Below are 23816 nucleotides of genomic sequence, written 5' to 3' on the forward strand. Positions count from 1 at the left end.
CCCTTTGGGAGCAGCAGTTGTATCTGACTCTTGTGTGTGGGCATAAATGAATGAACAGTGAACAAACAGCCAATTGTAGGAGTGCAGCTCCCTGATGAATGAATGAACAGTGAACAAACAGCCAGTTACAGGAGAGCAGCTCTCTGGTGTCCAGATATGGTCTACTATCCCTGCACCATGCTGCCTCTTTCTTCAGGAAGCTGTGTCCTCCACCTTGGGCCTTTGCTGGGCTGGACCCACTGCCGAGGAGCATTCTTAATCACTTGTTTCCCAGATAATTTTTACCCATCCTTTTTCTCAGCCTACACAGAAATAGCTCTCCAGGAAGCCTTCCCTGATTACCCAGGAATACTATCCCTTCACTGTGTCCCCACTGGACAGTGGCCAGTTCAGTCAGTCTCCTAGGCTTGGTCCACAGCAGGCTAGGAAGCTTGTGGCTGTGCAGTGCTGGGCCCCATGGCAGGAAGCGGTGGGTGAGGGTGCTGCCTGGGAGAAGCTTCCTCAGCTTTGAAGCAGCAGCTCCTCCCTCCTGACCCCGCCCCTCTCTGTCCCTCCCCCTTCCAGGGAGGGGAGGTACAGACAGAGCCAAGAGGGCAGAGGGTGGGGCATGGGTGTGAGTTTCAGGTGGGCTGGGGGAGGAGTAAGGCAGAGGGGCACCTGGAAGCTGGGCTGTTGGTCACCAGCTGGGAGCCAGAACCATCAGTTTTATTTCTTCAGTTGAGCAAACAGGCTCAGGAGAAGCTGCCCTGAGGTGTGGCAGCTCCTTGCTCCCCTGGCCTCTCAGAAGCCACAGCCATTGCTGACACCTGGCCGGGGGTGGCGTGGCCTGAGCCTCTGTTCTGCTCACCTACCCCCTTGTGCCGGCCCCCTCAGCCCTGTGCAGGCCAGCCTTAAACCTGCTTTGCAGGTGGGCAGTAAAGGCCACTGAGAAAAGGAAAGAGACCCTGGCCTTACCCTGCTGCCCCACATCAAAGTACACGCTGAAACCAGGCTGGGTGAGGAATCAGGCTGGTGGCCTTTATTGGCCGGTAGACACCTATCTCATGGTGTCTATCACAGGCTTTGTGGGAGCAGGTGGCTCCTCCCTTCCCATGTCCCCCCCATGGGAATGACTGGGGGTTTAGGGGACAGAACTGAGTCAAAGAGTCCACAACACCCTGTCAGCTCAGGCAGCTTGACCTCAGTATTGGGAACCCAGCACCGGAAAACGAGAGGAGGGGCGTGGGTGGACTCCTCCCAGGTTTGATGGGAAGGGAAGTGAGACTGCCCTGCCTCGGCAACCCTGCTAGCGCTGAGGGCGGGGCCAAGCTCATCTCTGGGCTCAGTGCCTGCAGGCCTGGATGCCTGGGCACCTGATGGGAGGACAGACACTCTGAACCTGCCACCCCCTCCCCACAGGCTTGCATTACCCCATTTCATAGAGGGAAGCAGGCCCAGGGTCCAAGCAGGGCCTACCCTCCCACTGGGCCACCTCTCCCTCAGGCCCCAGACCCTGTTCAGCCTCCTATGAGGCAGATGTGCCTAGGGTGCCAGGACCTAGATCCGCTTACCCCAAAGGCCTAGGTGGCAGAGGGACCCTGAGGACATTAATAAATATGGATGGGCGGTCCCTGGAGGCAGCTGGCAGAATCCAGGCTGGGAAGGGATGCCTGGCCTGGCCCACCCCGAGGGGCCGCCACTGCCCTCAGCCTCTCTCGTTGCGGCTCCTGGGGCCCACGATCTGGTAGTTGGTTGCGTGTCCTCCCCTCTTGCCCCGAAGGAGGTTGGGGGTGCCCGTGCCAGCAGGGCCTGCCCCTGACCCCTCTGGTTCTGCTGGAGGGAAGGAGAGAGGCTAGGTTAGTGAGGTCTGTGTGAGGCACCCACCTCCCCTTGGCCTTCTGGAGGAGTGGGGTGACTGGGCACTCGACCAGGTTCACTCTGCCCTGGCACCCAGGAGGCAGAGCTGTAGGAAAAAAGGGCATCTGCAAACTGGTTAATGTCCCCCACTACCCCTCAAGGAGTCATCAGCCCCCAACCCAGTGAGAGTACTCAGGGCCTCTATTTGATTTTCTGTCAAGTGGGGATAAATGAACCCACCATATTCTTGAAGTGCTTAGTGTATAGTCAGTGCTCCATAAAAATTTTTCTATATTGAGGTGAAGGTATGCCCTGAATCATCCCCATTTCACAGCTGGGTAAACTAAGGCCAAGGAACAGACTCACTTTTCCTCTCCTTAGATTAGGCCACTTGTGGGGAAGGATTAGGAGGGCCAGGATCTGCCCTTGACCTGTTCTGTGGCTCTGGGCAAACTAGACCTCTGCCGGGGCCTCAGTTGTCTCAGTTTCAGATATACTCTGAGGTCCTGGCCAATTCCTATACACTAAAGTCAGTTCCAATTTGGTGATGGTGGGATAAGCCCCAACCTGGAAATGAGCTGCACCTCAAGAACGAAATGAGTAATTGGCATTCTTGCCCCCTAAACAATTCCTATTCATCTTTCAAAACCCTGAGCAGGACCTGCCTCCTTTAGGAAGCCTTCTGTGACTATCACCTCAGTCCCTCTCAAAGCTAAATGAGCAGGTCAGCTAGGTCAGAAGAATGGGCTACTTTTCTAGAGGGAGAGCAGTGCTCAGGGAAAAGCCCCAGGATGGAGGACTAGACTAAGCCTCCAAAACCCTGTTCACAGGACACTTGGCCTGTGGTGAGCACCAGCTTCCTACTGAGGACACTACCAGGAGAGTGGGTTAGACCTCATTATCATTACTTGTTAAGTGCCCTGACCCACATACCCAATGTCTCATTCACCTCTGGACTGAGATTTGGGGGCCCTGGGGCAAATAAGCATGTGCCATCACAGTTAAGGGACATTTCATGCTTTAAATCAGGGAGCACAGGAGGAGGGTAGCACAGAGCTCAGGCTCCAACAACAGCTAGGGCCAAGTCCTGGCCCCAGGGCCCCCATGTGTCCCAGTTATGTGGCCTTGGGCAACTCACAGACCTTTGAGCCCCCACCTGGAATGTAGAGGACACACCCCCATTGTCACACCCTTTTTGTTCTAACATGACCAGAAGTGGAAAGTAGTTTTCACAGTACACACTAGATTATTGTGGTCACTAGGAGGTGACCTTCTGACCGGGTCTCCCGCAAGTCTGGTCACTGTGATTTGGTCATGAGATGCTGTTCTGACATGAATGGAAGGCCTTGGCTTCTTCTAGGCTCCACTCAGTCCATAGCAGAGCAGAAGTGTCAGTGAACCTCTGCCGATGGAACTGAAAGAGCCAGGACTTTAGAGGACAGACCTAGGGTGGACCACTAACCTCACCACCACTGTCCCTATGACCCAGGGGGAGTCACATGAGCCCTCTGAACCTCTTTCTTCATCTGTGAGATGAGCATGGTATGGCTTGCCTAGCAAGCTTGTAAGGACAGGAGGTGATCATTGTAAATCCCTCAGCCAGGTGGCTAGATGTGGGGCAGCTGTTACTATTGTCATTGTTCATTATATCCTAAACGTGTGCCCCGCCTGGGTCTTTAGTTAGCACCTGCTGTGCAGGATGGTCAGTGGGATGGTTTCATCTCCTTTGATCCCCTCCTCAAGCCACCCCTGCCAGGCCCACAACCAGAGCTCGCTTGTGGGATCTCTCTTCTAGGCCTGTGGCCACAGAGAGTGGACATGGGCCCTCCGAAGTGACCAGCACTTCCTCCCCGGGATGCTCTAGAGGGAGGGTGGGGTATAGATTCCAGAACATGACGTGTCTCTTCTGGCTCCTGCAGCCATCTTCCTATTTTAGTATATGTGCTGCCGAAGTGAGCACAGCAGCCATCTTCCTGAGAGGAGCTGGGGGCACCTGAAAAGGTGCTGAGAGCTGGGATTGGGTCCTTGGTCCTTGCTCTGTGAAAGGGAAGGAGGTCTGGGAGATGATCGGTTATGGTTCTAGAAGTTAGAAAAGCCATGTGGTGTGGTTAGAGGAGCACACTATATACCTTCCAACATCCAGGCCTCTGTCCACATAGGACTCTAAGGGTTACCCTTCCGCCTTCTCCTGGCACACTTGTTCTAACACAAGTGTCCCACCTTCCAGAAAGCTTTCCCCACTCCCCAGTGAAAAGTGACTGGTTCTCATCTCTGTACTTTGTTGCTCCTCTACCCCATGGCCCTTCTCTCTATAGCTGAGGATCCCCTGCCACTCTATGGGCAGCTCCCCAAGGCAGGTACCCTTGAGATCTGCTAAGTGCCTGCCAAGACCTGGCATTCAGTAGGTGCACCCTCTAGTTTTGCTGAATGAAGGAGGCTTGGCTCTAACCTTGGCCCTCTTTTGCATGGGGGGGCCTCAGTTCCCCCATTTGTAAAAGAGATAGGAGGTTGTTCATGAAGCCTGAGACCTGTGTGCACTGATGTGCTAGGACTGGGTTGTGAGGTGGGGGAAAGGGGCCGCTGTTGGGGCCTCTTAGCAGGTCGGTGAGGAATGTGGTTCTCCTTGAAGTCAGCCGATCTCTGCTTCTCTCCAGGGCCAGCCATTGACTCCAGGTTAATGGGGCAAGACCCTCTTAGCACCACCTTGATAAGCCAGGCACAAAGAGGGGTACTGACCACTTGATATCTAACCCTTCGAGGACTTTCTCAGATTGGGCCCTGACAGATCATGTAGCCAAATAATTTATCCCTAAGCAATTTCATGGAACAATCCCTCTAGGCTCTCTCTGGCCTCTTGGCTTTTGCCCATGCTGTTCTGCTGCCTTTTCACTCACCCCTGATCCTTGCCCTTCAGGGCTCCACTTAGCCAACACCTCCAACAGGAAGCCCTCCCTGAAATGCCTCTCACCCCTCACTGCAACCTGGGTCAGGGGCACTTGTGTGCTTTCACAGCTGCCTATACTCACTCCACTGTGATATTCCTCACCTTTGGTTTAATGGCCAGTCCCAGTGCTCCCCACTCACCCCCACAGCCTAAGCTCCTTGAGAGCAGGATTATGTCTGTCTTATCTGTTGGAGCCTGTGCCAGCAAGATGCCTGGCCCAGAGCAGGTGTTCATTCACTCAAGAACTAGTTACCAGAGCCTTCTCTGTGCCAGCCACCATTTGCTAGTTGGATGGAAGGACTAAAGAATGAGTGTCTGCTGGCCTGGGTCCAGGTTTGGGAGTTGCCGTCTGTGTCCCCACCTGCCTGCCCACCCTGCCATTACCTGGCCAGATGATGGCTTCCAGCAGGGTGACCCGTCTGGCCAGGAGCTCCAGCTGAGCCTGCTGCTGCAGGAAGCTCTGTAAGCTAGGAGCCTGATGGGAGATCGAGAAGAGCAGACGGTGCGAGTCCGGCCTCTGGGGGCTGGGCCGGGGAGCCGAGGGTGGGGTGTACGGGCCAGGTGCCAGCCGGCTTCAAGGCAGGAGCCTGGGTGTGAGTAGCTATTGAGACCTTGGTCTCCTAAGTGGGGACAGGACTTGCCTGGTTCCTCAAGTTACCAGATGGCTGATGGGTAGAGAACTGGTGGGTGAATTCCTGGGGTTAGAGTCTGGCTCTCTCAGGCCCCGAAAGGGACCTTCAGGAGAGGTTAGGAGGACCAGAGGGGAAACTGAAACTGAATATCTGAGGCCAGGAAATCCTGCCCTGAGAGCCTCTGGGGACTTATGGTGAGGGAGGATCAGAATTGGTGGGCAGTATATTACCCAGAGTCCCCTGGGGCCTTAGCCTGGCTCTGTCATTCACAGTCCCTTGCATTTCTGGAGTCCAGCTCCATAACCTATTGTCCCTGTGGGCCCGGAGACTGGCTCTGTTACCCACAATTTCTCTAGAGCTGAAACCTGATTGAAGTCTGGATCCATTACCCACAATCCTCCTGTGGGCCTGGGCTCTACCTTTATTACACATAATCACTTGCACTGTTACAATCTGGCTCTGTTACCCACAACCCCACTAGTCTAGAGTTTGGTCTTATTGCGCATAATTTCTTCCAAACTCGAAATCTGTCACCTCTGGTTTCCTCTGCAGGCCTGGAAACCACATTAACCATAATGCCTGGAGGCCCAGATTTCTCAGGCCCCCTTTACCTGTGGAGGAGGGACCAGTCATTGAGGGGTTAGGTGGTCTTATCCTCTCCAGCCTCAGGACTGGGCCCTGGAAGCTCCACCCTGGAGGGCCTGGGGAAGGCTGGTGGGCAGGGGCTGGGCTGTCTGTCCGTCTGTCTCTACTCACCATAGAGCCCAATCATTGTTTCCAAGATTAAAACCCTCTCAGCTAAAATCTTCAAAGCCTCGCGTAGTTGGTGCAACCCCTCCCCCTGCGGAGGAAAGAGACAGATGCAGCCGTGAAGGGGACAGGAGGGGGCCCTGCAAAAGCCTGTTGGTGGCCCATGCCCCACCCTGGTCATGCACCTGCAGCCTGCACCACCTGCCACAGCCCCGGGTCCATGGACAGCTGGGACAAGACCAGGAGAGGACAGGAGGGGGACAAAGCAGGCAGAAGCAGACTCCTAAGTTCTGATGGATCCCGGCTAGATGTTTTCTCCCACACCCCTGCAAATCCTGCTGCGCTGGGGGTCAGGGGATGCCAATCCACAGGGGCAGCAGTGCTGTCCCAGCGCCTGCCATGAAACCTGCCACAGAATGTGCCTTGGGAGTTGCCATAGAATCCTGCACCCCATCTCTAATATTCTTTTTTTCTCTTTTTTATTTTTTTTTTACAGAGACAGAGAGAGGGATAGATAGGGACAGAGAGACAGGAACGGAGAGAGATGAGAAGCATCAATCATCAGTTTTTCATTGCGACACCTTAGTTCATTGATTACTTTCTCATATCTTGACCGTGGGGCTACAGCAGACCGAGTGACCCCTTGCTCAAGCCAGTGACCTTGGGTCCAAGCTGGTGAGCTTTGCTCAAATCAGATGAGCCTGTGCTCAAGCTGGCTACCTCGGGGTCTCAAACCTGGGTCCTCCACATCCCAGTCCGACGCTCTATCCACTGCACCACTGCCTGGTCAGGTCCATCTCTAATAGTCTAAAAAGTGAAATACTTACTGTTTACCTCCATCAGTGGTAGAAATTGGGCTACTTACCAATATTCTTTCCATTCATGTCAAAATGAATATATACAAGTAAAATTAGAATATGTTTGAGTGGTGGTGTTGGGAAACTTTAAAATACTGGCAAAACTGAGGTGCTGGCCTGGGTACCCTTCTTCCCCATCCTTCTTACTCTGGATGCCTCCCTCCCAGGCTCCAGCTACTCTGGGGCCTGGCCCTCAGCCCCGCCCTCCCTTCTTTTTATTTATTTATTTATTTAAATTACAGAGACAGAGTCAGAGAGAGGGACAGATAGGGACAGACAGACAGGAACAGAGAGAGATGAGAAGCATCAATCATTAGTTTTTCGTTGCGACACCTTAGTTGTTCATTGATTGCTTTCTCATATGTGCCTTGATTGTGGGCCTTCAGCAGACCGAGTAACCCCTTGCTTGAGCCAGCAACCTTGGGTTGAAGCTGGTGAGCTTTTGCTCAAACCAGATGAGCCCCCACTCAAGCTGGCGACCTCAGGGTCTCGAACCTGGGTCCTCAGCATCCCAGTTCGATGCTCTATCCACTGCGCCACCACCTGGTCAGGCCCCACCCTCCCTTCTAAGCAGCATTTCCAACACCCAAGCCCAGGGATGTGGAAATGGGCCCACAAAGCCACCCTCCTAGGCCTCCCTGATCTGGGGCTCCCCAGTGCCACAGAGAACCAGCTGCTGCCAGGGGCTCATGCCAGACACCAGCAGCTGGCATTCACTTCCACTTGTTCTCAATCTGTCCTTTCTTTCCCCAGCATAGAGTCCCTAGTCTTGTCCAGATTCATGCTTCATACTCCTTTACTAGTCCAGAGTTAAGCAGGTTCTGGGACATAGATATCTTAATTCCAACAGAGCATCAGGATAGCAAACAGAACTATTCCAGCCCTGATACAACCGGGATCTTTCTGTGTTCTTTATTCAGTATGGAGCAAGTGAAGGGATGATGTATACTATGCATATTGCTATGGTTACAATCCAGTGCTTTAAAGTAGCTGCTATCCCAAAAATACCTAACAACTGAGAAGTCTCCCAATATATATTCGTGAGCCCACTTTGGTCATGCTGTGATCATTTGTTATGAGCCAGGCATCCTGTCCACATCATATGGATTGAGCTTCCCTTAGGCCAGACTGGCTATTGCAGCCTGGGGGTCACAGGGTCACCACAGGCTGTACACCAAAGTAATCCCTCTTCAGGTATTACAGGAGGAGGATGTAAAAATGGATGCCCTTCAAAATTATATTAAACTACTCCCAGCATGGACAGTGGGACAAGCTGACACTATGAGCCTCCTGATGAGATGCAGTAAGAAAGCACCACATCCTCCATGAGTGCTCCTGCCAAGAGTATTTAACCTGCATCTCATCACCAGGAAACCACCAGACAAATCTAGATGGGACATTCACAAAAAGATAGTCAAGAAAAAGAAAAAAAGGGCAGGGGGTCTATTCTAGGTTAAAAGAGACTAGGGACATGACAACCAAACATAATGCATGAATCTTGATTAGAAGTTAAAAAAGAAAACAGCTGTAAAAAGCATTTTGGGGACCACTGATCAAATCTATATATATTATATATAAAATGACATCCTTTTATTGAATTAATGTCAGCTTTCTTAGGTGTCACTTAAGTGGTATTGTGACTCTTTGGGAGAATGTCATAGTCTTTCAAGATACACGCTGATGTGTTAGGGGAGATGTGAATGAAGTTTGAACCTTACTTTCAAATGGAGTAGAGAAAAAAGGTCTATGAATATATAAAGGAAAAGATAGAGCAAATGTGGCAAAATACTACCTGGTCAGTTTAGAGGACGGGGAGAATAATCTTCATTGTACCAACACTTCTGCATACTTGAAAATTTTCAAAATAAAAATCTTGAAGAAAAATGTAAAAAAAGATCCTGCTATTTGGATTCCTCCCCGGGGGTGGGGGCTGCTGTTTGCACTGATGACTCCCATGGTCTCTTTCCCAGCCTGGCCTGAGTATACAGGGCCTGCTGGACACCCCGCTCTCGGTCATAACAGACATCTTCCATTTTTCATGGACAAAACAGTGGGCCTGCTTCTCCTGGCTCTCCTTTACTACTGTGTCTCCGTTAATTTTTTGCTCCCCCCTCACAGCCAAACTAGCATCCAAGTGTCTCTTAGCCCCATTGACATTAGTCAATCCTCATTGTCCCCACTCCCAGTTCCAAAGAGAACTATTCCAGCTCAGTTCCAGTCCCCACAGTCTCTTGCCAGGATGACCATGACAGCCTTCTACCTAGTCTCTCTCTGCCTTTCCCATTCATTCTCCACATGGCAACAGAGGGGTCTCCTGCAAACAAAAATCTGACCACGTCACTTCCCTGCTCATTATTATTTCGGTGACTCCCCACTGCCCATAAAACAAAGTTCAAATTCCTCACTATGGCCTCCTAAGTCCTGAAGGCCTTTGAGCTCTGTCTCACCTCTTGCCTGTCACACTCTGCCACTCCAAGTGTTTGCACATGACACTCCTGCTCCTCTCCCTGAATACCCTTTCCCTGGTTAATGTGTCTTTCAGGCCTCAGTACGGGTCTACACCAGGAGGATGCTAAATCCTCCCCTATCACAGCTGAGCTTCCCCTGTCCTATAGCTAGCTACTGGTTACTAGTCTGTCTCTCCTCCCCCCACCACCACTGTGCTACCCCGAGGGTGGGAACTCTGTCCAAATTGCATCTATGTCCACAGTGCCTGGGCTGCGGTCTGGCACCCATCAAGGAAGTGCTTGGGGAAATGTTAGCTGGTTCCCTTAGTCCTGAGAGCTGAAAAGCCTGCCAACAATTTGCTCTGAGGAGTTGGGCCTCAGTTTTTCCTGTCTGAATAAGAGTTACAAGCTTTGTTCTAGGCAGGCTGGCTCAGCCCAGCCACTCCTTAGCAGTGCCTCAGTGCCTGCCCATGGCCACTAGGTGTCTCTACTGAGCCACAGTGAGGCCAGAGGCTCTGAAAGCTTTGCTACGTGGAGTTGGTAGGTACAGTGTATATAGGGGTCCTCAGGGGCCCTTCCCCGCTCTTGACCTCATTCCCACCTGCCCCCAACAGAACTGCTTCCCCAGCCTCCAAAGCCTCATGCAGTCCCCAGCCCAGCAGGCCCCCTCCCAGGCAAGCGGCAAGCAGGGGCAGAAGAGCAGGTGGGTGAGGGGGAGGCAGGTGGATGGATAGGGGCCCTGCTACCTCTTGGGGCCCCACCCATAGGTAGTCCTGAGTTAGAGGCCTGATCTAGGATAGTTCAGGCATCTGTTCTGCTGGGATCCCCATGCAGGGATGGGGCTGCTTAGCTTAATTGAGACTTCACCTTCCTCCCGCCTTTCCTGGGCTGCGTAGAAAATGTGCTGAGAGGGGCCAGTGAAAGCGCTGAGGGGAGGCAGAGAGCTGGGCTCACGCTGCTCTACCTGACCCCAGCCTAGCTCATGCCCAAACTGACAGTGTACTTATGAGGCTCTGGAGCCATGCGGGGGTGGGGGCTGGGGGTGGGGTGGGACAAAAAGATGAAGGGGCAGCAGGAGCTGGCTGCCAGAAAGGTAGCAGGGCCCCAGAAGTCATGGAAAGACATGGGGGAGGACTCGTGCAGGGTGGGGGCTCCCACGGCTGTATCCATCACTGACCCCACAATCAGGAGCAGAGAGGGCAAGGCAGGAGCTGGGTGCTTCCCGTGTCCTAACTAGTACCTACCAGGAAGTAGGACATCCCAGCCAGACTGCACCAGGGAGGGGGTGGGGTAGAGGAGGGAGGCACAATATGAGCCTCCAAGAGAGCCCCCCAGTTGTTTCTCCCATAGGAGTGTCTGCCCCTACCACATCCATTTTCTAAATGTTTCCTATGTCAGTGCTGGTTTCCAAGTCTCTGCATTTTGGGGCTTTTGGTCTTCCCTCATTGTGTCTCTTGGGTAGATAGATTTCTGGCCCTGAAATTCATTCACTGCAACTATCTTCAATGATTATGAAGGTTTCTAGCACCCCACATGTGGTTGCTAGGCCCCCTTTCCCATTTACTCCATGTTTCCTGTGTATGTGACAGTTTCTAGGCCCCTCTTCCCTTTCTTCATGGGCTTCCTTTACGTATGGTGCTTTCTAGATTCCCTCATCTCATTTTTCATGGTTCTCCTGTGCCTATAACAGTTTCTAGGCGTCTCCTCACACTCCTCTTGAGTCTCCTATGTATGTGATGGTGTCTAGGATCTCATGTTAATTATAGTTCTTTTGTCATAGAGGAGTCTAGGTTCCCTGATCTCATTTACCATGTACATTATGTACATGACAGTTTATAGGCCTCTCTTTCCCTACTTCATGGAGTTCCTGTGTGTATGATGGTGTCTAGGTCCCCTGTACCTTTTAACCATAGGCTCCTGTGTACCTCAGCATTTCCATGTCTCCCTTCCTATGTGTCATGGCTTTCCTAAGGTACCATTTCCCCCTGTCCCATCCTCCTGTGTGGCTATTGTCTTCATGCTTCCCATTTTTCAGTAGACAAGGGAGCAGAAGCCCAAGCCCTTGCTTGTAGAGGGCTATGGAGGCAGGGGTTGCAGTCTGGACTGGGTCAGCCCAAACTGCCCAGGAACAGGCAGGGTCACCCTGGCCTGGAAAGGCCACAGAGGGAAGGCAGAGACAGGGACATGAAGACAGAGACAGAGAGCGTGGGGTCTGCTGATGAGGCTGGCCCTGCCCATTTGGGAGGGATAAGATAAGGGAGGGGGCTAGGGCTGAGAACTATCAAGGCTCCTCCCTGGGGGACTGGGTTGTTATGGGGGTTTGGCTGGGGTGCTCCCATTCCAAAATAATCTCCTGAGTGCCCCGGGCAGGAGGCAACAGTGGGAGGTCAGTGTGGGGCTGGAGCTTACCCAGTGGCTCTTCTCACCGGGGTCTCCTTTGGGGCCAGGCTCTCCCTGCAAGGAGAAATAGAAGTAGAGCAATGAGAGAGGGAAGGAGGAAAGGAGGAAAAAAGAGACATATTGAGAGAGTCTGAGAGAGGCAGAGATAGAGTGGCTTGTATTACATTAACAGTAGGAAAAAATGGAAAAAAAAAAACCCAACTAAACAGACAGCAATGGGAAGTGATAAAGAACAGCCAGATACTGGAGGATATTTGGTCTTTGAAAGAAGGAAACTGTACTGGGTGAAATCCATATATTTATAGCTTTACCTCTGAAGAGTAAACCCTAGCCTCCTCAGTCCAGCGAACAGCTCAAGCAGAAAATGTTAGTTTGTTTTTTTTAATTGATTTTTAGTGAGAGAGGAAGGGGGGGGGGAGAGAGAGAGAGAGAGAAAGAGAAAGAAAAACATCGGCTTGTTTGACTTGTTGTTCTGTTTATTCGTGCCATCGCTGGTTGTTTCCTGTATGTGCCCTGACTGGGGATCGAATCCACAACCTCAGCATGTTGGGACAACACTCCAACCAACTGAACTACTTAGACAGGGGCCTCAAGCAGAGGATGGAGACTGCCAAAGGAGGAGGAAACTGAGAGGAAATAACTGAAAGCAGGGAGCTACAGCAGGGGAATGAAATCTGCATAAATACTCCCCTTTAGTCCTTGGATTGTTCAGGAACTGTCCATCCTAAGGTCACAAAGCTGAGTTCAACCCACACCCTGGACCAAAAATCAACACTCTTCAGAGGAAGATAACAGAATCCTTCACTATTTAACAGATTCTTTTCATTATATTATCTATATTGTCCAAAATGCAATAAAAATTATTAGACATGTGAGAAACGTAGTTTTTCAAGAGAAAAGTCAAGTCAGTAGAAACAGATCCAAAGCCAACCCAGATGCTGAAATTAGCAGAAACAGTTTAAATTATCTATGATAAATATGTTAAAGAATCTAGTGGAATTAATACAATGGGTGATGAGCTGGGCAATTTCAGGTGGGATGTGGAAATTGTAAAAAAGAATCAAATGGAAATCCTGTAAGTAAAAATAATACTTGGCCTGACCTGTGGTGGCGCAGTGGGATAAAGCGTCGACCTGGAGATGCTGAGGTCGCCGGTTCAAAACCCTGGGCTTGCCTGGTCAAGGCACATATGAGAGTTGATGCTTCCAGCTCCCCCCCCCTTCTCTCTCTCTCTGTCTCTCCTCTTTCTCTCTCTCTGTCTCTCCCTCTCCTCTCTAAAAAAAATGAATAAAAAAACAATAATTTAAAAAAATAATACTTGAAATAAAAAATTCATTAACTGGGATTAACAGAAGATTGGCCATAACAGAAGAAAGAATCAATTAACTTGAACACAGATCAATGAAATAATTGCAGCTAAACCACAGAAAGTAGAATGATGGTTTTTTGTGTTTTTATTGTTTTTTTTTCCTAGTTGATTCAGTAGGTGAGTTATTACACACTCCTCGCCGGATTCCGACTTCCATGGCCACCATCCTGCTTGTTTTTGTTTTTAATTGACAGAGCCATGCCCTGGCCAGAGAGCTCAGTTAGTTAGAGTGTCAACCCAATATACAGAGATTGCAGGTTCGATATGTGATCAGGGCACATACAGGAACAGATTGATGTCTCTCTGTTTCTCCCTTCCTCACTCTCTACAAATCCATAAATTTAAAAAAACTGACAGAGCCTCAATAATTTGCGGGAGAGTATTAAGTGTAACTGGAGTCGCAGAAGGAGAGAAGAGAGCACACGAACAGAAAAAAAAATGTTGGAATAAATATTAACCAATTTCTTTTTTCAAATTTGATTTAAAAACAAAACAAAACAAATTACACTTTCCGGTCCAGCATACAAAGAGCTTAGACGTCACCATTCTGCCCTAACAAATAAAATGCTGAACAAACTGAAAAATCAACAACTCTTTTTAGAGCCATGAAAGATGTGAGTGCAGGGCAAACCTCTGCCTCCCAAAACGCAGAAACCGAAAGGCAGAGTCCACCGGAGAACCAGTGCCACGGTAAGAAAACCCAAACAAAACTGATGAATTGCTGGGGCTTTCGTGGGACAATTGTGAGAGTTAAAAATTCCAGGGAGACCTAATCTTCAGGGAGGCCTCCCTACTTTTGTGAGTTTTACCTACAGGAGCTCTACCAGGCCCTTACAGTGAATGTTGGAGAAAAATCCCCTCATGCTTTTAGCAGAGGGAAGGGAAAATGGAACCATTTTGAAACACACCAGAGCATTCTGCTCTTATCAAGGCTTGTCCTTGGAGAAACTATTTTATCACAGCCTAACCTGCCAGGGTCTTACTCAGAGCCTCATCGACCTGGGGTAACAAGATACCCAACTCTAGCTGGCTCCAGCTTTCCACATGTGGGAAGAAAACTACTCCCACTCCAGTGCCCTCCAGCCATCCTGTCCTACTCGAGGGGGAAAAGACGAAATAAAACTGAAAAGCACTGGTCACTGGTCAAGTTCCCAGTCCAGGGTCATAGGCTAAACCCAAGGACTGAGACCTAACTGTAGAACTGGAGAATGCCTCTGCCCCCGGCCCCTTACCACTCCATCACCAAAGGCCTATATACTACAGTTCCTTTTACCCACTATTTCATGTCTTTAAAAAAAAAAAAAATTATAAGGTGTACTAAAAGGCAGAAAACACCATTTAAGAAACTGAACAAATATCAGGACATGAGTCAGATATGGCACGAATGTTGGAATGATAGGCCAGAAAAATTTAAAACTACGATTAATACACTAAGGGCTTGAATGGAAAAAGGAGACAACATGGAAGAACAGATGGATAATGTAAGCAGAGAGATGGAAATTCTAAGAAAGAATCAAAAAGAAATGCTAGGCCCTGGCTGATTGGGTCAGCAGTAGAATGTTGGCCCGGCGTGTGGAAGTCCCAGGTTCGATCCCAGGCCAGGGCACACAGGCGAAGCGCCCATCTGCTTCTCCACCCCTCCCCCTCTCCTTCCTCTCTGTCTCTCTCTTCCCCTCAATGGAGCTGAGGCTCCATTGGAGCAAAGTTGTCCTGGGTGCTGAGGATGGCTCCATGGCCTTCGCCTCAGGTGCTAGAATGGCTCCAGCTGCAGCAGAGCAACGCCCCAGATGGGCAGAGCATCGCCCCCTGGTGGGCATGCCGGGTGGATCCCGGTTAGGCACATGCGGGAGTCTGTCTGACTGCTTCCCTGCTTCTAACTTCAGAAAAAAAAAAGAAATGCTAAAATTCAGTTGAAGGTCCTCTTCACAGAGTTACATATTTCAGGGCAATTACAGTCTTCCTAGGCCTCTTTAGAAATATTCCAACCCTACAAAAGGCCCTTTTTTTCTGGTAGCAGGAGTTATGGGCCAGAAATACAAACCTGGCAGAAGTTAAGCCATTTATCTCCCTGATCATCCCCACCCTGAAGTTCTACCTAGAGCAGAAAAAAAGTAATGAAAGCACTATCTGCAGTCACAGGTCCTTCAATTTCCTGGCCAAGATTTCATATTCTCCTGATATGTTTCAAGGAGAAAGTGACAGGGGAGGGACACATGGGGGCCTTCAAAAGGTCCTAAAAGGGTTCTATTTCTTAAGCCTGGTGTTGGGCACATGACCATATGATTTAGTATTATTGTTTAGTTTTCAGGTTCAAAATATTTTGCATGTATATATCTTTTTCCTGAGAGAGAGAGAGACAGACAGACAAGAAGGGAAAAAGATGAGAGGCATCAACTTGTTGTTGTGGCTCCTTAGTTGTTTATTGATTGCTTTCTCATATGTGCCTTGACAGAGGCTCCAGCTGAGCCAGTGACCCCTTGCTCAAGCCAGTGACCTTTGGTTTAAGCCAGTGACCTTGGGCTTCAAGCCTGTGACCTTTGAGCTCAAGCCAACTACCATGGGGTCATAGGACCCCATGCTCAAGCTAGCAATCCTGCACTCAAGCTGGATAAGCCTGTGCTCAAGCTGGTGACCTTTCATCCCTGGGTCCTCAGCATCCCAGCTGATGTTCTATCCACTGTGCCACCACCTGGTCAGGCGTTGCATGTATACATTTTTTAAAAGGAATATTAGATTTAAAAATAAATGTAACAGAATGAAGAATGCATTTTAAAGGGCTTGTTAGTAGACTGGACATGGCTGAGGAAAGAATATCTGAGCTTGAGAGTATGAAATAGATACTTCCAACACTGAAAAGCAAAGAGAAAAAAGGCTGAAAAAAGCAGAACAGACTATCCAGAACTGTGGGGTGACTACAGAAGGTATATAACATTCACAGACTGAAAAAGCCAGAGAAGAAAAAAGAAAAGAACAGAAGCAATGACTGAGAATTTCTTAGAAATGACTGAGAATGTCCCCAAATTGATAGACACCAAACCACAGTTCCAGGAAGCTCAGGGAACACCAACCAGGGTAAATGCCTCCCCCAAAACAAACAAAATCTCAGTGATGAACCCAAATCAGGATAAACACAAAGAAAAGCACACCCAACCACATCATGATCAATCTGTTGAAAAAACCAAGGGTAAAGAGCAAATCTTAAAAACTAAAGAAAACATAGACGGGAAACAACAAGAATGATGGCCACTTATGAGAAATTGTAATGGTTTATGTAAGCCAGAAGATCACGGGACATCTTCAAAGTGCTAAAAGGAGAGAAAACTGCCAACCTGTCATTTGACAGCCAGTGAAAATATCTTTCAAAAGTAAAGGTAAAATAGCCTGACCAGACGGTGGCACAGTGGATACAGCGTCGGACTGGGATGCGGAAGACCCAGGTTTGAAACCCCTAGGTCACCAGCTTGAGCGCGGGCTCATCTGGTTTGAGCAAAGCTCACCAGCTTGGACCCAAGGTCGCTGGCTTGAGCAAGGGGTTACTCAGTCTGCTGAAGGCCCACGGTCAAGGCACATATGATAAGACAATCAATGAACAACTAAGGTGTCGCAATGAAAAACTGATGATTGATGCTTCTCATCTCTTTCAGTTCCTGTCTGTCTGTCCCTATCTATCCCTCTCTCTGACTCTCTCTCTGTCTCCGTAAAAAAAAAAAGTAAAGGTAAAAAAAAGAGAGCTTTAGATAAGCAACAGCCGTGAGGATTTGTGGTCTGCAGACCCACACAAGAAAGGTTAAAGATTGACCTGGAGGCCCTGGCCGGTTGGCTCAGTGGTAGAGCATCGGCCTAGCGTGCGGAGGACCCGGGTTTGATTCCCGGCCAGGGCACACAGGAGAAGCGCCCATTTGTTTCTCCACCCCTCCGCCGCGCTTTCCTCTCTGTCTCTCTCTTCCCCTCCCGCAGCCAAGGCTCCATTGGAGCAGGGGTGGCCCGGGCGCTGGGGATGGCTCTGTGGCCTCTGCCTCAGGCGCTAGAGTTGCTCTGGTCGCAACATGGCGATGCCCAGGATGGGCAGAGCATCGCCCCCTGGTGGGCAGAGCATTGCCCCTGGTGGGCGTGCCGGGTGGATCCCGGTCGGGTGCATGCAGGAGTCTGTCTGTCTCTCCCTGTTTCCAGCTTCAGAAAAATGAAAAAAGAAAAAAAGAAAAAAAAGATCGACCTGGAAATGCTGAGGTCGCCGGTTTGAAACCCTGGGCTTGCCTGGTCAAGGCACATATGGGAGTTGATGCTTCCAGCTCCTCCCCCTTCTCTCTCTCTGTCTCTCTTTCCTTGCTCTCTCTCTCTCCTTCTCCTCTCTAAAAAAAAAAAAAAAAAAAGAAAGGTTAAAGGACAGTCTTTAGGCTGAAGGGAAGTGATACCAAGTGGAAATCTGGATCCACAGAAAGGTATAAAGAGTATCAGAAATGAGAAATACATCAGTAGTTGTAAAAGACTATTTTTCTTTGTTTTCTTCTTTAAAAATCAACTGTTCAAAGCAATAACAACTATATATTGTGGGGTTTACAACAAATGCAGAAGCAAAATAGCATCAGGACAGAAGGGGATGCAATTCGCTCAGCTGCAACGTTCCCACTTACATTTGAGGTGGCATAACATTAATTCAAGTAAACTGTGATCAGCCATGGGTGTGTGTGGTTATTTTAGAGCAAACATCAAAAAGAAGATAACATGAAGTGGTATTTAATAAGTTATTAGTAAAGGGGGGGGGAATAAAGAGATTGGGGTAAACATAGTAGATAACAAATGGCAAGATGGTTGACTTACACCCAACCATATTAACAACCAAACATATCATTAGTGTCTCCCTGGTGGTCTAGTGGCTAGGACTCAACACTTTCACCATATACCATTAAATGTAAGAGAACTCAACTGTCAGACTATTAAAAAAAAAAAGACTCAAGTCTGTGTTGTTTACAAGAGATACACTTAGAGACACAGATTGCAAGTTCAAAGAATTGGAAATGATATATCATGCAAACACTAAGCATAAGAAAGCTAGTGTGGCTATTTTAAAGTAAAAAAAAAAAGTAGAATTCAGGACAAAGAGTATTACCAGAGAGGAAGATATTCATTTCATAAAGATAAAAGGGCCAAGGAGACAATAAAATCCTAAACGCGTATATAGCTAACAACAAAGCTTAGAAATACATGAAGCAAAAATTGACCAAACTAAAGGAAGAAACAGACAAATCTATGATTATAGTTGAAGAGAAGGAGAAACAGAAGTACAGGGAGTTGGAGAAAGAGACAGAAGAAAAGAGAAAGAGAAACAGGTACAGAAACTGCGTGATGGAGGTGGCTTGACGCTGAGAGGCTAAGGAGACCCTGCAACAGGGAGGAAGGAGGAGATGGAGCATGCCCTGGACCAGACGGGGAGGGTCAGAGGCTCTGGCCATGGGGGAATGAAGCCAGGGCAGGGGTCTGTGCCTATGGGATCCTGGAGGGGGTGCTGTAGGTGGGCAGCATCACTCACCCGCTGTCCCATGGAGCCTTGGGGGCCTGGCTCTCCACGCAGTCCCTGTGTGGGATGAAGGAGAGGTATGAAGTGGGCTGTTTGGGTATCTGACCCAGGGCCCCCAAGCCTCTCCAGGGGCCAACTCGGTACTCACTCTTTCGCCCTTTTCTCCTGGGTAGCCGGAGATTCCTTTGGGTCCACTGGGGCCTGGGGGTCCCTGAGCAACAAGACAGGGCCTCAGCCTTGTGCTGGGTCAGAGTAAAATGGGCAGGGACTTGGGGGGAGAGGAGTCGAGGAGGGAGCTCCAGCTTGACATGGGCCCTTCACACATCCAATGACAGACATACAGTGGGAAGTTCATACAGCTGTGTTCGCAACTATGACTCTGGAATCAGTCTCCACCTTGATATGGAAGTTGCCCTGTGCCACAGCCCTAGGGCAGGTATCCCTCCCTCCCCTCCCTCCCTCCCTCCCTCCCTCCCTCCCTCCCTCCCTCCCTCCCACCCTCCCTCTTCCTTCCTTCCTTCCTTCCTTCCTTCCTTCCTTCCTTCCTTCCTTCCTTCCTTCCTCCCTCCCTCCCTCCCTCCCTCCCTCCCTCCCTCTCTTCCTCCTTTCCTTCTTTCTTCCCTTCTCTCTTTCTTTCTCCCTTTCTCCCTCTCTCTCTTTCTTTCTTTCTTTTTCTTTCTTCCTTTTGAGAGAACAGAGACAGACAGACAGGAAAGGAGATTAAAAGCATCAACTCATAATTGTGGCACTATAGTTGTTCATTGATTGCTTCTCATATGTGCCTTGACCAGGGAACTCCAACCCAGCCAGTGACCACTTGCTCAAGTCAATGACCTTGGGCTCAAGCCAGCAACCTTGGGCTTCAAATCAGTGACCTTTGGGCTCAAACTAGTGACCATAGGGTCAGGTCTATGATCCCACGCTCAAGTGGTGGCCTCTGGGTTTTGAACCTGGGTCTCAGCATCCCAGGTGGATGCTCTATCCACTGCGCCACAGCCTGGTCAGACATATCTCCACCTTCCTTGGCCTTAGGTGATAACACTGCTTCTTATTACATGGATTAAAAGAAAAGCTCTAAAGCTCTACAGAAAGTAGTATGAGCCTAACCAGGTGGTGGCGTAGTGGATAGAGCATTGGCCTGGGATGCTGAGGACCTAGGTTTGAACCCCCGGGGTCGCCGGCTTGAGCATGGGCTCACCAGCTTGAGCATGGGGTTGCTGGTTTGAGCATGGGATCATAGATATGACCCTATGGTCACTGGCTTGAGCCCAAAGGTCACTGGCTTGAGCAAGGGGCCACTGGCTTGGCTGGAGGCCCTGGGTCAAGGCACATATGAGAAAGTAATCAGTGAACAACTAAGGTGCCACAACTATGAATTGATGCTTCTCATCTCTCTCCCTTCCTGTCTGCCTGTCTCTTGCAAAAGAAAGAAAGTAGTTTGTATATTCAGTGCTCCATGAATGAATGAATGAACAAATGAAAGTGTGGATGTCCCTAGCCAGGTAGCTCAGTTGGTTGGAGTGTCATCTTGATATGCCAAGGTTGTGGGTTCGATCCCTGGTCAGGGCACATAGAAGAATCAACCAATGAATGCATATATAAGTAGAACAACAAAGTGATGTTTCTCTCTCTCCCTTTCTCTCCCTTCTTTTGTCTCTAAATTTTTTTTTAAAAAGTATGGATTGATGGATGGATGATGGATTGGGAATGGATGGATTGAAAGTTGACTGGGAGTACTTGGAGAAATACTCACTATAAGTCCAGGACTCCCAGGGATGCCCATGGGACCAGGAGGCCCAGGAGGACCTGAAATAAGATAGGATATCCTCAGGACCAAAACAGTACAATGGCAGGAAGTCTACCACCATCTCTCTCCTGATAACCACAGTTCTAGTCTCTCTGCCATCCCTCAACCCACCGCTCACCTCAGACCTGGACTCAACTTACCCATAGGTCCTGGGGGGCCAGGGGGCCCAGCCGGTCCCTGGGGCCAGTGGCTGCTGGTCTCAGTGAAGGTGTTAGATAGAAATGGGTCCCCTGCAGGAGTAAAGATGATGAGTGGGCATGGGTGGGGTGGGGTTTGGGCAGAGAGGGTCAGTCAGTTTTTACCTGCCACCCGTGGCAAGCCAGCTTTGACTGCCCTGTGGGACATCCTGCATCATGGCTGGGGCCACCCCACATCTGCTCCAAGGGTGGGAAGAGCATTGGCCCCACAGGCCCAGGAGACAGGAAGACCTGGGTTCTAGTCCTGCCACAGTATAGCTGGTGATACCTATTAAGACTCTCCACCTTGCTGAGCCTGTACTGTCACATGCCAAATGCGGATAGTAAAAGCTACCATTTATTGACCACCTACTTTGGGCCAGGTTTCTGTGCATACTTGTCATAGAGCTCTGGGAGGTCAGCACTGTCATTATCCCCATTTTACACACGAGGAAACTGAGGCTTGGCAAGGGAGAATGAATGGTGAGAATGAATGAACGGGACAATGAATGGTGCCTGGTCATGTACCGATATGACACAGATGGGGTTGAACGTGGCACTCCATGCTCTGACCTCTGGCATCACACATGTAGGTCAGGCTGGGGGAGGGGTGAAGGATGTACGTCAGGACCTAGCTGGGTGGAGGGGCTGGGGCCTCTCTGAGCACAGGGATCTTCCTGCTGTTGGGCCTTGAGCTTCCCTGTGCTGAGGGCTGGATCCTGGCCAGCTCCAAGGCTTGGCAGGTGGGCCTGATGCTAGGTGGTTCCAAGAACAGGCTCAGAGGCTGCCTGGGTTTGAAGCCAGCCTCCCATGCCCTGGCTGTGTGATCTCCCCTCTCTGGCCCTCAGTTTTCCTCATCAGTGAATAGCGGACAACAGCACCCATTGGAGGACTGGTTGACATGTGGCTGAACAAGGGCAAGCTATACAGAAAGTACCTGTTAGCAGTAACACTGTGGTGACAATCGTCAGCCTCACCAGACCCCGACCTGGATCTACTGTGATCCTGAGGAACTCACTCACCATGCTCAGAGATCCGGGCGTGGGGTGGTCCAATGGGGGTTGGGGGACCAGGGGTACCAGGAGGCCCTGGTGGGCCTGGAGGTCCCCTTTCTCCAGGGATGCCCACAGCTCCGTCCCGGCCAGGGCTCCCTGGGGGTCCCTGTGGACCTGCAACAGAACCAGGGGTATGGGTGGGTATGCAGGAGGCAGACGGGCAGCTGCAAAGCAGCAGGACAAGGCATCCTGGGGCAGAGGATAAGAGAGGGCTCTGGAGGCCACAGTGAGGGCAATTCCTGACTCTGACTCCCCTGGCTGTCTATTAGGAGGCTATTGCATGAGCTGTTCCCTCTATCACTCCTCCTTTTGCTATGCCTGGTATACACTTTGGGTCATCCTTTAGGCCTCTCCTGAGGTGTCCTCTCACAGGGAAGCCCTGTCCATCCTCCACCCTATCCAGGCTGGATCTGAGATTCCTTCCTTAGGGTTCCCATACCTGCGAGGTCCCCATAAGAACCCTGGTCACACGGGTGGGCACAGCTGTTTCTCTCCTGCCTAGGCCCACCCTCCCACCCATCTGGGAGCTCCAGGGGGACAGGGACTAGTTTGACCCCACCCCAGTGCCCAGCTCAGAGCCTGCTGAGAGTAGGTTCCCAGAGAACACAGGCCGAGTGAATGCAAAAGAGGGTTTGGGGGTGCCCAGGCATGAGTGGGGCATCCTTGGAGTAGGGGTAGTCAAGAGACAAGTGAGGCCACCTCTGACTATATCAGGGAAAATCCCAGCTTGGGTCCACCTGGGGGGCCTGGCCAGGAGAGTTGGGGGCAGTGCTGTGGACACTCACCTGGCAGGCCTCTCATTCCTGTTGGGCCCCGGCTGCCAGTGTCTCCCTTGGGGCCAATGGGCCCAGGAAGCCCCCGGGCACCAACTCGGTCTGGAGGAGAAATACCATTAGCTCTGGCCTTGCTCCTGTGCTGACCCCGGCCCCCCGCTAGCACCTACCATCTCGAGGGAGCAGCGGGGCCCTCATGTTTTCTCTGGCTCCTGGTAGCCCTGGAGTTGGGGGGAGGGAGGCAGGGGTCTGTGTCATCATCCCAGCTCCACCAGAAACAGAAACAGGGTCTGCTGGGCCTCCCAGGACTCCAGTGCTCAGGGGCCCCAGGAGAACTGGGAAGTCCCAAGCCCACAAGGGGGTCAAGCTGGGAGTCAGCAGCAGAGTGGAGACTGGTTTTTCATTCCCACGAGGGACTGTACTCCCCATTGACCAACTCACCTCGGAGGCCTCCATCCCCAGGGCTGCCATGGGCAGCTGGGGAGCCCCAGAGTGGGGCGGGGTCCTTGGGGGCAGCTGGGGTTGGGGGCTCTGCCTGCTCAGTGACAGTCAGCACTGCCACCTGTGGAGGAAGAGGAAGAGGAAGAAATGGGGTGGGTACCAGGGCCTCACCAGGACAGACCAGCAGAGGGGCCTAGTGTGGGCGGCAGGAGGCCCAGCGGGCCAGCAAAGCCTACCTTGGCCCAGAATTTCATCAGAAGTGACTGTGGTTTGTTTTTTTGTTTGTTTGTTTTAATTAAGTGAGAGACAGACTCCCACATGCACCCTGACCAGGATCCACCTGGAAAACTCCCTAAAGGGCAATGCTCTGCCCATCTGAGGCCACAGCTCTGCTGCTCAGCAATCAACCTATTTTAGCACCTAAGGTAAGGCCATGGAGCCATCCTCAGCACCTGGGGCCAGCTTGCTAAACCATTTGAGCCATGGCTGCTGGAGGAGAAAAGAAAAGGAGAGAGAGAGAAGAGGGGAAGGGGTAGAGAAGCAGATGGTCACTTCTTCTGTGTGCCCTGAATGGGAATCAAACCTGGGACTTCCAAATGCCGGGCTGACGCTCTACCACTGAGCCAACTAGCCAGGGCCGACTGTGGTTTTCAAACTGCACAATTCATCACATTTGTTGTAGAAAGTCATTATACACCACCACTGCCACCCAGGTTGAGTTCTGTGACCTGTCACGGTGTTTGCTGTGCTGTGCTGTGTTTTTCTTATGCTTACCTGCATAAATCATGTGAAACTTCTCTTGACTTGTTAAAGC

At 50.6% G+C, this 23816-nt stretch overlaps 1 protein-coding gene across 10 annotated transcripts in view; it reads right to left on the minus strand.

The window, feature by feature from the left end:
* Positions 1-72: 72 nt before the first annotated feature.
* EMID1 (EMI domain containing 1) overlaps positions 73-23816 on the minus strand; it is a 42455-nt gene continuing 18711 nt past the window's right edge. The window contains exons 6-17 of one of the 10 annotated variants that reach the window (XM_066260214.1): positions 23003-23123; positions 22732-22782; positions 22574-22663; positions 21756-21902; positions 20698-20787; positions 20504-20556; positions 18899-18961; positions 18763-18807; positions 11876-11920; positions 6169-6253; positions 5165-5367; positions 73-1809 (exon numbers count right to left, since the gene is read on the minus strand). In XM_066260214.1, coding sequence (XP_066116311.1) covers positions 1537-1809; positions 5165-5367; positions 6169-6253; positions 11876-11920; positions 18763-18807; positions 18899-18961; positions 20504-20556; positions 20698-20787; positions 21756-21902; positions 22574-22663; positions 22732-22782; positions 23003-23123 — 1266 coding nt within the window. In that variant the 3' untranslated portion in view covers positions 73-1536. Of the gene's footprint in view, positions 1813-5164; positions 5368-6168; positions 6254-11875; positions 11921-18762; positions 18808-18898; positions 18962-20503; positions 20557-20697; positions 20788-21755; positions 21903-22573; positions 22664-22731; positions 22783-23002; positions 23124-23816 lie in introns of all 10 variants that reach the window. The other 9 variants (XM_066260213.1, XR_010729281.1, XR_010729282.1 and 6 more) reach the window with 9 other exon arrangements.

This window comes from Saccopteryx bilineata, chromosome 2 (assembly GCF_036850765.1).
Source record: "Saccopteryx bilineata isolate mSacBil1 chromosome 2, mSacBil1_pri_phased_curated, whole genome shotgun sequence".
Taxonomy (NCBI): Eukaryota; Metazoa; Chordata; class Mammalia; order Chiroptera; family Emballonuridae; genus Saccopteryx; species Saccopteryx bilineata.